Consider the following 14,804-nt stretch of genomic DNA (forward strand, 5'->3'; position numbering starts at 1 on the left):
AGATTAGAGCAAGAGACATCATAATAGAAAAAACAGTTTGTGAATAGTGCCTCAATCTCATGTAGAAGATCTCTTAATATATAGAAAAGGCACTGACTCTAATAAGTCATAACACACAGAACGGATAAAGGCTATATCTCATTGCTGTATAAATACAGAAAAAATGCAGAACTGCCACAGCGATACTCATCTGCATTTTCTGCCACCTGCCAACAACCAGTTAACGCCTCAACGCGTTTCGCCTTATTAGGCTCATCAGGAGGCCCGATGCTGCGATATCTTGTGTCCCATAAAGGTGCAAATAGCTTACCGATACTCAGTGCAACTCCCCTCTTTAAAGCCGCCGCGCAGAGCAACAGCTCCGCCCACTCACGTTGCATGGCGTCTCTGCGCGCCAATTGCCTCGACACCCATCCACTGTTGCTCCAATCAGCTAACCGGACTCTCCAGCAGCGTCATGGAACTGCGAGTACAGGCAAGATTTTCTATCATCGTGACTTCTCTAACTGCAAGACAACAGGGGTCATCTATATGGCCACGTGTTCGTGCCCTAAAAATTACTTAGGTAAGACTAGGAGAGAGTTCAGAAGAAGAGTGGGGGAACATCTTGGGGACATAAGGCATCAAAGAGAAACCCCGCTTGCAATGCATATGTGGACGTGCCATAAAGGCGACCTCGGTGACATCAAATTTTGTGCTATAGAAGTTGTTAATGTTAACCCAAGAGGAGGTAATGTGGACAAGGTGATTCTTAGGAGAGAATGTGAATGGATATTCAGGATGGAGTCCCTGGAGCCGAGGGGGTTAAATGAGCAACTGTCGTTTGCCTGTTTCTTATGAGCCACAGTAGAATAATGTGTTCTGCTTTGAGGATATTGGTCTTTTGGGTTTTGTTTGTGTTTCCCATTTTTAATGGGATCCCCATGCATTGTCATGGAATATTGGATATATATAAAAAATTTCCCTCCTCACTGCCGTATCTAGATCCACCCTCTAATGAATGTGAGCAGCTCTTATTAATCTCAGCTCCATTGGCATAATAATTTTTTAACAGGTGTGTGCTAGGGATGCTGTATATATATATTGATGCATATCTATTATTATCTCCAACTATGTTTGCAAATCATTTAACATCGGATTAACAACTATAGGATCTATATATATGTGCTATAATGCTTTTTTCCTATAGGTATATATATTTTGATTGTAAAAGAGTGTTCAATTCATTTAATGAGGGGCATGCCCACTGACTCCTGTTCACACCGCTGAAGGTTATGATGCGATTTACATTTGCGTATCTGCGTGCTAATCATCATGCCGAAAAAAGAAAAACATATTAAGACTACTGAGCATCGGTCTATATGCCATACCTAGCGCTTTACTGTGGATTTATTTGGAGAGTGTATTTTACATGTGGGTGATATACTTCGGAGTGGACAGCGATTCTAAGCCGCAGCGCTTTGAGAGCGCTGTGAGATGGCTTATCCACAGACATTTGATTGGCGATCCAGCAGTGACGCTGCGTATATGTCAGACGTGGCAAACAGTTTCAGCTCTGCTGATTGGTGAATGCTGGGAGACTTTCTGTCTGAGGACATCGGATTGGTCACCATGACGCTGCTGGAGAGTCCGGTTAGCTGATTGGAGCAACAGTGGATGAGTGTCGAGGCAATTGGCTCGCAGAGACGCCATGCAACGTGAGTGGGCGGAGCTGTTGCTCTGCGCGGCGGCTTTAAAGAGGGGAGTTGCACTGAGTATCGGTAAGCTATTTGCACCTTTATGGGACACAAGATATCGCAGCATCGGGCCTCCTGATGAGCCTAATAAGGCGAAACGCGTTGAGGCGTTAACTGGTTGTTGGCAGGTGGCAGAAAATGCAGATGAGTATCGCTGTGGCAGTTCTGCATTTTTTCTGTATTTATACAGCAATGAGATATAGCCTTTATCCGTTCTGTATGTTATGACTTATTAGAGTCAGTGCCTTTTCTATATATTAAGAGATCTTCTACATGAGATTGAGGCACTATTCACAAACTGTTTTTTCTATTATGATGTCTCTTGCTCTAATCTGACCACCGATTGCCATATGTGTTCTATTTAATTTTAACCTCTTTGCTTTGGGACACAGGGTCCTCTTTAGAGCAGCTTGGTCTCTGTCTAGAGATAGGGGTTCCCATATCTTGCATTGGGTAGAAGGGACCACTAGTGGCGGTAGGGCTTATCAGGGCCCCTAGGGACAGCCATCGTTGAGCGGGGGCGCCACAACGTTCCCCCCTAGGGTGCCAACCTCCGCGGACAGGCAGGATACAGCTTAGTCTTTACGAGGGATTCCAAGGTGTCACCTTAGTATGGGCTTGTTTGTTTGAACACTTTAATTTTTGTTTTTCATCTTTAGTCACACTTTTTCTGGTGTATACCACATTTGTGGTTTTTTAAACAATAAAGTACCATTTTTAAGGGATATATATGTATGATTTGACTTTGAGAACCCTTACAACATTGTAATTGAAATTGTTTATATTCGAACCTGGGATGGCTGGTTTTCTAGCAGGCCCCATTAATTCAGATTTGTGGCTGGAAGATGCAAATCAGGCATTCAATACAGTAGGGTCAGTTGAGGGCAATACTGGCCCGTTGGCTCTAAAAAATTTGTTTAATGAAGTCTATGGAGGTTATAAAAACTTTTTGAAATCTTGGTGGGAACTCAGGACACTTGAGAACTATATAAAAAAATCGGACAATCCCAAGAGATTTGAGGATAAACATCAATCCTTCCCCCAGAATCTCTTCACCGGACCTTTTGAATGTGTGGATGAAGGAATCCATTGAGTCATCTCTCAGATTTATGCAAATCCTATTGGTAGAAGAAAGGAAGGTGTTTGAGAGGGTCACTGGGGAATTAAATAAACTGATTGAACAAGTCCTGAAATTTAAAGGGGATACCGACTTTAATAGAAGGGAGGGAGTACTACAAAATTCCGTTGAGAGATATCAGGCCCTACTAAAAGAGCGAAAGCACCTCCAGTTTCATAGAGATCTTAAGGACTTTAGTGACAATCAGGTTTTTAGTTACCAAAAAGAAAGACAGTCTGAGGCTTCTTCATCTGATATTGATACCTCTGATACAGAAAGGACAGAGAGGGTATCGGGGGGTACTTATCAGTACAGAGAGACGTTGTCGAGACAGAGATGGCAAGGTGGGAGGGGCAGATATGTGAAAAAAGGAAGAGGGTCGCACAGGGGAGGTTTACGAATGCCAACTCCCTCTCCCTCTCCAGGTTCCAATTTAGTATCTGGTTTAGGTTCTGGTTCTGCTCAGCCCTTTACCCCAGCTGTCTCCTCTTCCTCTTTTTTGGAACAAGGTGCGAGGACGGGTTATCAATTAAGAACTCGGTTCAACCATTAAAAGGTCAGATTATAAACCTATCCTCGCACATCCTCACTATGGATGAACAGAGTGTCCTCTCAAGAGGCCTGAATTTTGTGCCATTGAATAGGTTCAATTGTTTTGAGTGGGTAAAAGATCTGAATTTGTTTTGTAGGAAACTCAAGTGGAAAAAGTTCTTTAGACACAATAGTCGTGAGGCCTGTAGACAACAGGGCCTTAATGAGGAGGACATTGCAGGATACGAGGCGCTCATTGGACTTCTAAATGAAAATAATAGAGCCCCCATTGCTGGGAAAGGTCCCTTTACTACTTTAAGAAATAAAAGCGAAAAGATGCCACCTCTGGGGGATATGGGAAACATTGATATCTTTGCCAGTTTGGTAGAAAGGGACCTTAAGAGATTAACAGGACCAGAATGGGAGAATAATGATAATTTGTTGACCAGTGAGAGACTAGCACTTGAGGCCTTAAAGAAAAATGACCAAATAGTAGTGAAACCCTCCGACAAAGGGGGTAATATGGTAATCTTGAACCACGCTGAGTACCGTAAAATGTGCCAGGTTATACTGCAGGATAATTCGACATATGAGGTCTTAACCCCTTCACGACCTATGACGCCTACGTAGGCGTCATGAAAAGCAGTGCCCAAACGACCTATGACGCCTACGTAGGCGTCATGCTATAAATAGCCCCCCTGCGGGTCGGGTGACCGGGGTCACTGAAAGGTCACCCGACCCGCACACAAAGGACCCTTCAGAGTTAACACCTGGGGGTGTGGCTTAGCCCCCACGTGCCTACGATCGCTCTGATTGGCTGTTAAAAGTGAAACTGCCAATCAGAGCGATTGTAATATTTCACCAATGAAAATTAGTGAAATATTACAATCCAGCCATGGCCGATGCTGAAATAGCATCGGACATGGCTGGACACCGAGACCCGACCCCCCCCACACCGACTGACGGCACCGATCGGCTGCCGCCACCTTCTGACGGCACCGATCGGCAGCCGCCGTCATGATCTGCCCCCCCGCCTTCTCTCCGCCCCCCCAGCCCTCCGATCATCCCCTCTCACCCTCCGATCACCCCCTCACCCTCCTTTGTGCCTCCGATCTCCCGCTATCCGTCCCGGTGTCCTGCCGTCCAGCGTCATGGGCGCCGCCATCTTGCAAGATGGCGGGCGCATGCGCAGTGCGCCGAATCGAATCTGCAACGCTGCAGATTCATTCATTTATTTTGATCACTATGATAAACTTTCATAGTGATCAAAATAAATAAAAAGTAAATCACCGCCCCCTTTATCACCCCCATAGGTAGGGACAAATAATAATTTTTTTTTTTTTTTTCCATTAGGGTTAGGTCCAGGGCTAGGGTTAGGGCTAGGGTTAGGGCTAGGGTTAGGGTTAGGGTTAGGGTTGGACTAAGGGTTAGGGTTGGACTAGGGGTTAGGGTTGGACTAGGGGTTAGGGTTGGACTAGGGGTTAGGGTTGGACTAAGGGTTAGGGTTGGACTAAGGGTTAGGGTTGGACTAAGGGTTAGGGTTGAATTTAGGGTTAGGGTTGGAATTGGGATTAGGGTTGGGGTTGGGATTACGGTTAGGCTTGTGGTTAGGGTTAGAGTTGGGATTTCGTTAGGGGTGTGTTGGGATTAGGGTTGTGGTTAGGGTTATGATTAGGGTTGGGATTAGGGTTAGGGGTGTGTTGGCGTTAGGGTTGGAGATAGAATTGAGGGGTTTCCACTGTTTAGGCACATCAGGGGCTCTCCAAACGCGACATGGAGCCACCATTTATTCCAGCCAATTTTGCGTTCAAAAAGTCAAACGGTGCTCCCTCCATTTCGAGCCCCGACGTGTGCCCAAACAGTGGTGTACCCCCACTTATGGGGTATCAGGGTACTCAGGAAAAATTGCACAACAACTTTAGGGGTCTAATTTCTCCTGTTACCCTTGGGAAAATAAAAAAATGGGGGCTAAAATAATTATTTTTGTGGATAAAAAAGATTTTTTATTTTCACGGTTCTGCGTTATAAACTTCTGTGAAGCACTTGGGGGTTCAACGTGCTCACCACACATCTAGATAAGTTCCTTGGGGGGTCTAGTTTCCAAAATGGGGTCACTTGTGGGGGGTTTCCACTGTTTAGGTACATCAGGGGCTCTGCAAACGTAACATGACGCCCACAGACCATTCCATCAAGTCGGCATTTCAAAGCGTCACTACTTCCCTTCCGAGCCCCAACGTGTGCCCAAACAGTGGTCCCCCCCCCATATATGGGGTACCAGCGTACTCAGGACAACCTGGACAACAACTTTTGGGGTCCAATTTATCCTGTTACCCTTGTGAAAATAAAAAATAGTGGGCTAAAAATCACTTTTGAGGAAAAAAAAATATTTTTTTATTTTCACAGCTCTGCGTTATAAACTTCTGTGAAGCACTTGGGGGTTCAAAGTGCTGACCTCACATCTAGATTAGTTCCTTAGGTGATATAGTTTCCAAAATGGGGTCACTTGTGGGGGGTTTCCACTGTTTAGGTACATCAGGGGCTCTGCAAATGTAGCATGACGCCCACAGACCATTCCATCAAGTCTTCATTTCAAAGCGTCACTACTTCCCTTCCGAGCCCCAACGTGTGCCCAAACAGTGGTCCCCCCCCACTTATGGGGTACCAGCGTACTCAGGACACACTGGACAACAACTTTTGGGGTCCAATTTATCCTGTTACCTTTGTGAAAATAAAAAATAGCTGGCTAAAAATTTATTTTTTGAGGGAAAAAAAATATTTTTATTTTAACGGCTCTGCGTTATAAACTTCTGTGTAGCACCTGGGGGTTCAAAGTGCTCACTATGCATCTAGATAAGTTCCTTAGGGGGTCTAGTTTCCAAAATGGGGTCATTTGTGGGGGAGCTCCAAAGTTTACGCACACAGGGGCTCTGCAAACACAACATGGTGTCCGCTAACGATTGGAGCTAATTTTCCATTCAAAAAGTCAAATGACGCTCCTTCCCTTCTGAGTCATGCCGTGCGCTCAAACAGTGGTTTTCCCCCACATATGGGGTACCAGTGTACTCAGGACAAACTGGACAACAACTTTTGGGGTCCAATTTATCCTGCTACCCTTGGGAAAATAAAAAATAGCGGGCTAAAAAATCATTTTTGAGGAAAAAAAATTATTTTTTTATTTTCACTGCTCTGCGTTATAAACTTCTGTGAAGCACTTGGGGGTTCAAAGTGCTCACCACACATCTAGATAAGTTCCTTCGGGGGTCTAGTTTCCAAAATGGGGTCACTTGTGGGGGAGCTCCAATGTTTAGGCACACAGGGGCTCTCCAAATGCGACATGGTGTCCGCTAACGATTGGAGCTAATTTTCCAATCAAAAAGTCACATGGCGCTCCTTCCCTTCCGGGCCTTGCGGTGCGCCCAAACAGTGGTTTATGACCACATATGAGATATTGATGTACTCAGGAGAAATTGCCCAACAAATTTTAGGATCCATTTTATCCTGTTGCCCATGTGAAAATGAAAAAACTGAGGCCAAATAAAATTTTTGTGAAAAAAAAAGTACTTTTTTTTTTTACAGATCAATTTGTGAAGCACCTGGGGGTTCAAAGTGCATACTATGCATCTAGATAAGTTCTTTGGAGGGTCTAGTTTCCAAAATGGGCTCACTTGTGGGGGAGCTCCAATGTTTAGGCACACAGGTACTCTTAAAACAAGACATGGCAACCGCTAAACATTCAAGCATATTTTACATTCAAAAAGTAAAATGGCGCTCCTTGCCTTCTGAGCCCTGCCGTGCGCCCAAACAGTGGTTTATGACCACATATGAGGTATCAGTGTACTCAGGAGAAATTGCCCAACAAATTTTAGGATACATTTTATCCTGTTACCCATGTGAAAATGAAAAAACTGATGCTAAAATAAAATTTTGGTTGGAAAAATTAAAATGTCCATTTTTTCATTCCATGTTGCTTTAGTTCCTGTGAAGCACCTGAAGGGTTAATAATCTTCTTGAATATAGTTTTGAGTAGCTTGAGGGGTGCAGTTTTTAGAATGGTGACACTTTTGGGTATTTTCTGCCATATAGACCCCTCAAAGTGACTTCAAATGTGAGGTGGTCCCTAAAAAAAATGGTTTTGTAAATTTTGTTGTAAAAATGAGAAATTGCTGGTCAACTTTTAACCCTTATAACTTCCTAACGAAAAAAAATGTTGTTTCCAAAATTGTGCTGATGTAAAGTAGACATGTGGGAAATGTTATTTATTAACTATTTTGTGTCACATAACTCTGGTTTAACAGAATAAAAATTCAAAATTTGAAAATTGCAAAATTTTCAAAATTTTTGCCAAATTTCCATTTTTTTCACAAATAAACGCAAAAATTATTGACCTAAATATACCACTATCATGAAGCCCAATATGTCACGAAAAAACAATCTCGGAATCGCTAGGATGCGTTGAAGCGTTCCTGAGTTATTACCTCATAAAGGGACATTGGTCAGAATTGCAAAAAATGGCCAGGTCATTAAGGTCAAAATAGGCTGGGTCATGAAGGGGTTAAAAGAGAATCCTATGGTCACCTTCAAAGGGGAGTTGCAATTGATTGTGGATAGGGCCCTAGTGGAGGGCTTGATCTCAAAGACTGAATTTGATTTCATTATTCCTAAGTTTCCAATGGTAGCCACCTTTTATGCATTGCCAAAGATACATAAGGGCCTCAATCCCCTCAAAGGGAGGCCGATTGTATCAGGTGTGGACTCTTTGACACAAAATAGCGGTTTATATATCGACCAGATAATACGCCCCTTTGTTGTCTCTATGCCATCATACTTAAGGGATACATCCGACCTATTGCTAAAATTAGAGGGCGTACATCTGGAGGGGGATGCTTGGTTGGCTTCTATTGATATAGAAGCCCACTATAGCAATATACCACATGACGTAGGCATCAGAGGTGTGGGAAACTATTTGAGTCAGAGGTCAATAGCTTGTAGAGGGCATAATACTTTTTTGTGCTCGCTCTTGCGATATGTATTGACCCATAATGCATTCTGTTTTGATGGAAAATTCTACCACCAGCTCAGGGGCACTGCGATGGGGTGCCCCTGTGCCCCTTCGTATGCAAACCTGTTCCTGGGCTGGTGGGAGGAGACTATTGTGTTTGGAGGAGAAGAGAAGTGGTGGCACGGTCTGATTTCTCTGTGGTACAGGTTCATAGATGATGTCTTTATGATATGGACAGGGGAAAAAGATCAGTTTGTAAGAGAACTGAATCAAAATAATGTGAACCTGAGATTTACCTCAGAAATTCATAAAACCGAAATACCGTTTTTAGATATCAAAATCAAAAAAGATCTAATGGGAGGTATCTCCACTAGTATATTTCGGAAACCGACAAGTACAAATAGTTTATTACATTGGCAGAGCCACCACCCAGTTCCCCTCAAGAGAGGCATCCCGAAGGGACAATTCCTACGATTGAGGAGGAATTGTTCCAGGAATGACCTGTTCCATAAACAGGCTGGTGACATGTTCTGTAGGTTTAAGGCAAAGGGATACCCACAACATGTTTTAAACACGGCGTATGACTTTGCAAGGAAAGCAGACAGGGGTAAACTGCTGCAGAAACGTGAGACTGGAGACTCGACAGAAGTAATAAGAGTCATCGGGACTTTTGATGTAAATCATCAGGAGGTTAGGAAGGTCCTGTCCAAGCACTGGGATGTCCTTAGGTTAGATCCGGATTTGAAAAATATCATTGGTGAGCGTCCCAATATTACCTTTAGAAAGGGTAAATCAATCAAGGACATGCTGGTCCATAGCCTTTATAGGAGACCAGGGGTTGGTGGGACATGGCTAGATAGGAGACCCTGCGGCTTTTTTAAGTGTGGGGATTGCAGTTTTTGTAAATATATGAGACCAGGGAAGTCCTTTTGTAGTGCGAGTACAGGCAAGATTTTCTATCATCGTGACTTCTCTAACTGCAAGACAACAGGGGTCATCTATATGGCCACGTGTTCGTGCCCTAAAAATTACATAGGTAAGACTAGGAAAGAGTTCAGAAGAAGAGTGGGGGAACATCTTGGGGACATAAGGCATCAAAGAGAAACCCCGCTTGCAATGCATATGTGGACGTGCCATAAAGGCGACCTCGGTGACATCAAATTTTGTGCTATAGAGGTTGTTAATGTTAACCCAAGAGGAGGTAATGTGGACAAGGTGATTCTTAGGAGAGAATGTGAATGGATATTCAGGATGGAGTCCCTGGAGCCGAGGGGGTTGAATGAGCAACTGTCGTTTGCCTGTTTCTTATGAGCCACAGTAGAATAATGTGTTCTGCTTTGAGGATATTGGTCTTTTGGGTTTTGTTTGTGTTTCCCATTTTTAATGGGATCCCCATGCATTGTCATGGAATATTGGATATATATAAAAAATTTCCCTCCTCACTGCCGTATCTAGATCCACCCTCTAATGAATGTGAGCAGCTCTTATTAATCTCAGCTCCATTGGCATAATAATTTTTTAACAGGTGTGTGCTAGGGATGCTGTATATATATATTGATGCATATCTATTATTATCTCCAACTATGTTTGCAAATCATTTAACATCGGATTAACAACTATAGGATCTATATATATGTGCTATAATGCTTTTTTCCTATAGGTATATATATTTTGATTGTAAAAGAGTGTTCAATTCATTTAATGAGGGACATGCCCACTGACTCCTGTTCACACCGCTGAAGGTTATGATGCGATTTACATTTGCGTACCTGCGTGCTAATCATCATGCCGAAAAAAGAAAAACATATTAAGACTACTGAGCATCGGTCTATATGCCATACCTAGCGCTTTACTGTGGATTTATTTGGAGAGTGTATTTTACATGTGGGTGATATACTTCGGAGTGGACAGCGATTCTAAGCCGCAGCGCTTTGAGAGCGCTGTGAGATGGCTTATCCACAGACATTTGATTGGCGATCCAGCAGTGACGCTGCGTATATGTCAGACGTGGCAAACAGTTTCAGCTCTGCTGATTGGTGAATGCTGGGAGACTTTCTGTCTGAGGACATCGGATTGGTCACCATGACGCTGCTGGAGAGTCCGGTTAGCTGATTGGAGCAACAGTGGATGGGTGTCGAGGCAATTGGCGCGCAGAGACGCCATGCAACGTGAGTGGGCGGAGCTGTTGCTCTGCGCGGCGGCTTTAAAGAGGGGAGTTGCACTGAGTATCGGTAAGCTATTTGCACCTTTATGGGACACAAGATATCGAAGCATCGGGCCTCCTGATGAGCCTAATAAGGCGAAACGCGTTGAGGCGTTAACTGGTTGTTGGCAGGTGGCAGAAAATGCAGATGAGTATCGCTGTGGCAGTTCTGCATTTTTTCTGTATTTATACAGCAATGAGATATAGCCTTTATCCGTTCTGTGTGTTATGACTTATTAGAGTCAGTGCCTTTTCTATATATTAAGAGATCTTCTACATGAGATTGAGGCACTATTCACAAACTGTTTTTTCTATTATGATGTCTCTTGCTCTAATCTGACCACCGATTGCCATATGTGTTCTATTTAATTTTAACCTCTTTGCTTTGGGACACAGGGTCCTCTTTAGAGCAGCTTGGTCTCTGTCTAGAGATAGGGGTTCCCATATCTTGCATCGGGTAGAAGGGACCACTAGTGGCGGTAGGGCTTATCAGGGCCCCTAGGGACAGCCATCGTTGAGCGGGGGCGCCACAACGTTCCCCCCTAGGGTGCCAACCTCCGCGGACAGGCAGGATACAGCTTAGTCTTTACGAGGGATTCCAAGGTGTCACCTTAGTATGGGCTTGTTTGTTTGAACACTTTAATTTTTGTTTTTCATCTTTAGTCACGCTTTTTCTGGTGTATACCACATTTGTGGTTTTTTAAACAATAAAGTACCATTTTTAAGGGATATATATGTATGATTTGACTTTGAGAACCCTTACAACATTGTAATTGAAATTGTCAATCAGACATGCCACTAGGAGGTCCAAGTCTAGGGGGCACTTTTTCCGGCCAATGTGGTGAAGGGAGATTTCTAAACAAGAAAATGCTCCCTCGAAAAACAATGTGTAAATCATCTCTCCTCCAAGAGGAGAACTGACTCCCAGGTGCCACCCATCGTTAGCTTTCTTCCTCTTGGAAGAGAGATGATTTATATACCATCTCAGTTACCAGAACCTTGTTCCTTTATTTCTAGAGTTTATTGAAGAGTTCAGTTGGGGTCATAGTACTGTGTTATGGCCCTTTCACATAGCGTTTTTTCCTACATTCAGTGGCTCCGTCGGGGCTTACATCTCAGACCTCACGCAGAACAGAATTCAGGTGTATGCGTCAAAGGGGACATTGACTATAATGATTCATATGGAGTCACCGTGTGCTCTTTCGGCCACATATGCCTTTTGGAAGCGGACAGCGCAAAATAATAGACTATGTCTGCATGACCGCCTCCAATTGGCATATATGGCCGAAAATGATGCACAACAGAGCACACGGTGACAGTCTGCATCATTATAGTCGACGGCCCCATCAGCACAAATCCCGTTTTGCGGGTGGATTCGGAATCGAATCTAAGCATCCAAAGAGCCACTGAACGTAGGAAAAATACTATGTTGTGAAAGGACCCTTTGGGTCGATTCAGATGTCAGTGATTTTTCTCATTCGCAAAAAACAGTCCTAGTTTCATCAGTGTTTTTGATCAAAGTGTCATCACAGTTTGGTCAATGTCGTTTTTTACCATCAGCTTTTCATGGATGGAAAAAAAAATAAAGGAAATTTCTGAAGCTTCTCCTATCAAACATCTGTGAAAAACAAATATGCCATGGATGGCATCCGATTATTTCATGGATCCCTAGGCTTGCATTAGTGAGTTTGATGTGACCAATATTGGATGAGTCTCCATGATTTTGAGCAGACCACCATATCCAAGAAAAAAATAAAATCCAACTTATGAACTACCCCATTGACTATCATAGGTACGTGTGATATCCATGAAAAACACAGATAGCACTCGTACAAGAAAAACTGAGGAATGAATGAGCCCTAACTAACAGGAATTTTAGGGATGACTTAGCGGGTGAAATCTTTATGATCACCCTTCAGGGGGCACAGGGCAATGACTGGTCATGATATAATGACCCATGATATAATGCTCTTGCTTACTAACCGCATGCATTTCACGGGACTATATGATCATTGGTCACCAATTCTGGTGAATGGATTGTCAGAATTTTTTTTTTTTGCAATGTGACCCATAATGAAAATGAGACTAGCTGTAAAAATACTATATTACCATTTGTATTAGTGTAGTATGACACGCACGTGCATGGTGTCAAAGCAAGGGGTCTGTAGATGAAAATACCTGAAATGTATGAGTCCACGTTTCTGATAGAACAGAACTTCTTTTTTCACATCTTCTATTTGTCCGTTCAGTTGTAAAACTAATGGGGGGTTCTTCTGACCGACCCAAACTGATTTAATTAGAAAATTAGATTTCTTTGGCTACAAAATAAAGAAAAATATGTTAAGGAGGGAAAATGTATTTCTAGAATTTTGGATTTAAAAAACATAACGATGAAGAGGAAAGTTTATGAAAACAACTGATTTGATATGTGAGTTTTAGAAGCAGCATTTTAGAAGGTATGTACACATTGTAATTTCACCGACTGTTCGCTGCTGTTAACCATTTATATGCCACTGTTGATCTCTGACAACAGCATTTAAATGGTCTGTTTTCTGATACACTCATGTACCAGCTCCATTCAGCCACCTGCGATGTGATTGTGGGGAGCTGATGGGTTAACATGCCTGAGTGGTTGCCATGTTAGTCCTCATATGAAGCTCAGCCTGACACTGGGCTTCATATGAATATTATAGTAGTGTAGAATATGGTTTAAACGATGAAACAATCACAGGTTCAAGTTCTAGGAACTCAAAAATAAAAAAATATATAATTAATAAAAAAATGATCGCAGGTTCAAGTCATCCAAAAGGATGAAAAAATTTAATAAAATAAAAAGCTTTAAATCACCCCCTTTTCCCCATTCAAAAATAAACAGATTAAAACATAAAAGAAGAAACATATTTGATATCATTCTGTTTGAAAATAGTTTGATACATCAAACTATCAAATGATTTAAACCATAGGACAACATGCTGAAAGAAAATCAAAGAATTGTGATTTTTCGGCCGCTTCACTTCCTTAAAAAATAGAATGAGAAACGGTCAAAATGTCTTATTTGACCTAAAATATTATCAATAAAAAGTACAGCTCAGCACTCAAAAAAAAGGTCCTTACACAGCTCCTTGGACTGAAAAATACAAACCACGAGACTCCGAAAATGGCTTCACAAACAAGCATGTATTTTATAAGATTATGATTTTTTTTCACCACTGAAATTGAGAAAAATCCTTATAAGATTGTATAACAATAGTCATATAGAATCATATTACCAGATCATTTTTACCGTACAATGAATGCCGTAAAAACAAAACCCCCACAAAAATGACTGAATTACATTTTTTTCAGCAAACTAGGAAGTTTTCTCCTGTTTTTCAGTAAAATATATGGTAAAATGAACAATGTCATTCAAAACCACAACTTGACTTGCAAAAATCAAGCCCTCATATGACTATGTTGATGAAAAATAAACAAGTTATAGCTCCAGGAAGAAGGGAAGGAAAAACTGAAAAAATGTCTTGATCCTTTAAGAGTTTAAAGAAAATCAATGAAGGCTTTGAATGTATATTGAAACTTATAATAATATAATGTTAAAAATGTTCATTTTTGCTTTGCAGATCCTTATATATTATGATAGGACAGATTCTCACTTGTTCAACTATTCAACCAGATAGATGATAAATGAATGATCACTGGGAGTCCAACAACCGGGGGGCTGGTAAAAATCCCGAGAGCGGAAGTCTTGAAGTGTGAATGGACCAGTAGAGCAAATGTCTGATTACCACTCGATTTACTTCCATGGGACTGATGGGACAGCTATCTCTTGTTAGTCACATATTCTGTGTATTTACTGGGATAACTACTTTAAGGGGAATCTGTCAAAAGATGTTTGCCATCTAATTTTTTTTTTCACATCTAATCTAAGAGCAGCATAATGTAGGGGCAGAGATTTCAGCAATGTACCCCTTATTCGGCTGTTTGCTTTAGTGTGGAGACACGGCATTGCATCTTAATTAACTAGACGACTATTTTTAGCAAGCCAGAAAGAATAGACTGTTATCTATATGTTGACTTTTCAATTTAAGTTTTGATTTCTGGTTGGTCAAGAAAACACACTTTTGCTTGTATAAACCTGAAATATTGACTTGGCATTTAATGTAACATATTGTACTCTTATCCTTTATGACTAGTGATGTTTACTGATATGCTAATTACACATTC

At 42.0% G+C, this 14,804-nt stretch overlaps 1 protein-coding gene across 1 annotated transcript in view; it reads right to left on the minus strand.

Annotated features, from left to right (window-relative positions):
* The window catches only part of LOC141047663 (uncharacterized), a 294,273-nt gene that overhangs the window by 253,958 nt on the left and 25,511 nt on the right, over nt 1-14,804 (minus strand). The window contains exon 9 of the mRNA XM_073542859.1: nt 12,765-12,904. Coding sequence (XP_073398960.1) covers nt 12,765-12,904 — 140 coding nt within the window. The remainder of the gene's footprint in view (nt 1-12,764; nt 12,905-14,804) is intronic.

This window comes from Dendrobates tinctorius, unplaced genomic scaffold, assembly GCF_039654945.1.
Source record: "Dendrobates tinctorius isolate UK_male_01 unplaced genomic scaffold, ASM3965494v1 ptg000129l, whole genome shotgun sequence".
Taxonomy (NCBI): domain Eukaryota; kingdom Metazoa; phylum Chordata; class Amphibia; order Anura; family Dendrobatidae; genus Dendrobates; species Dendrobates tinctorius.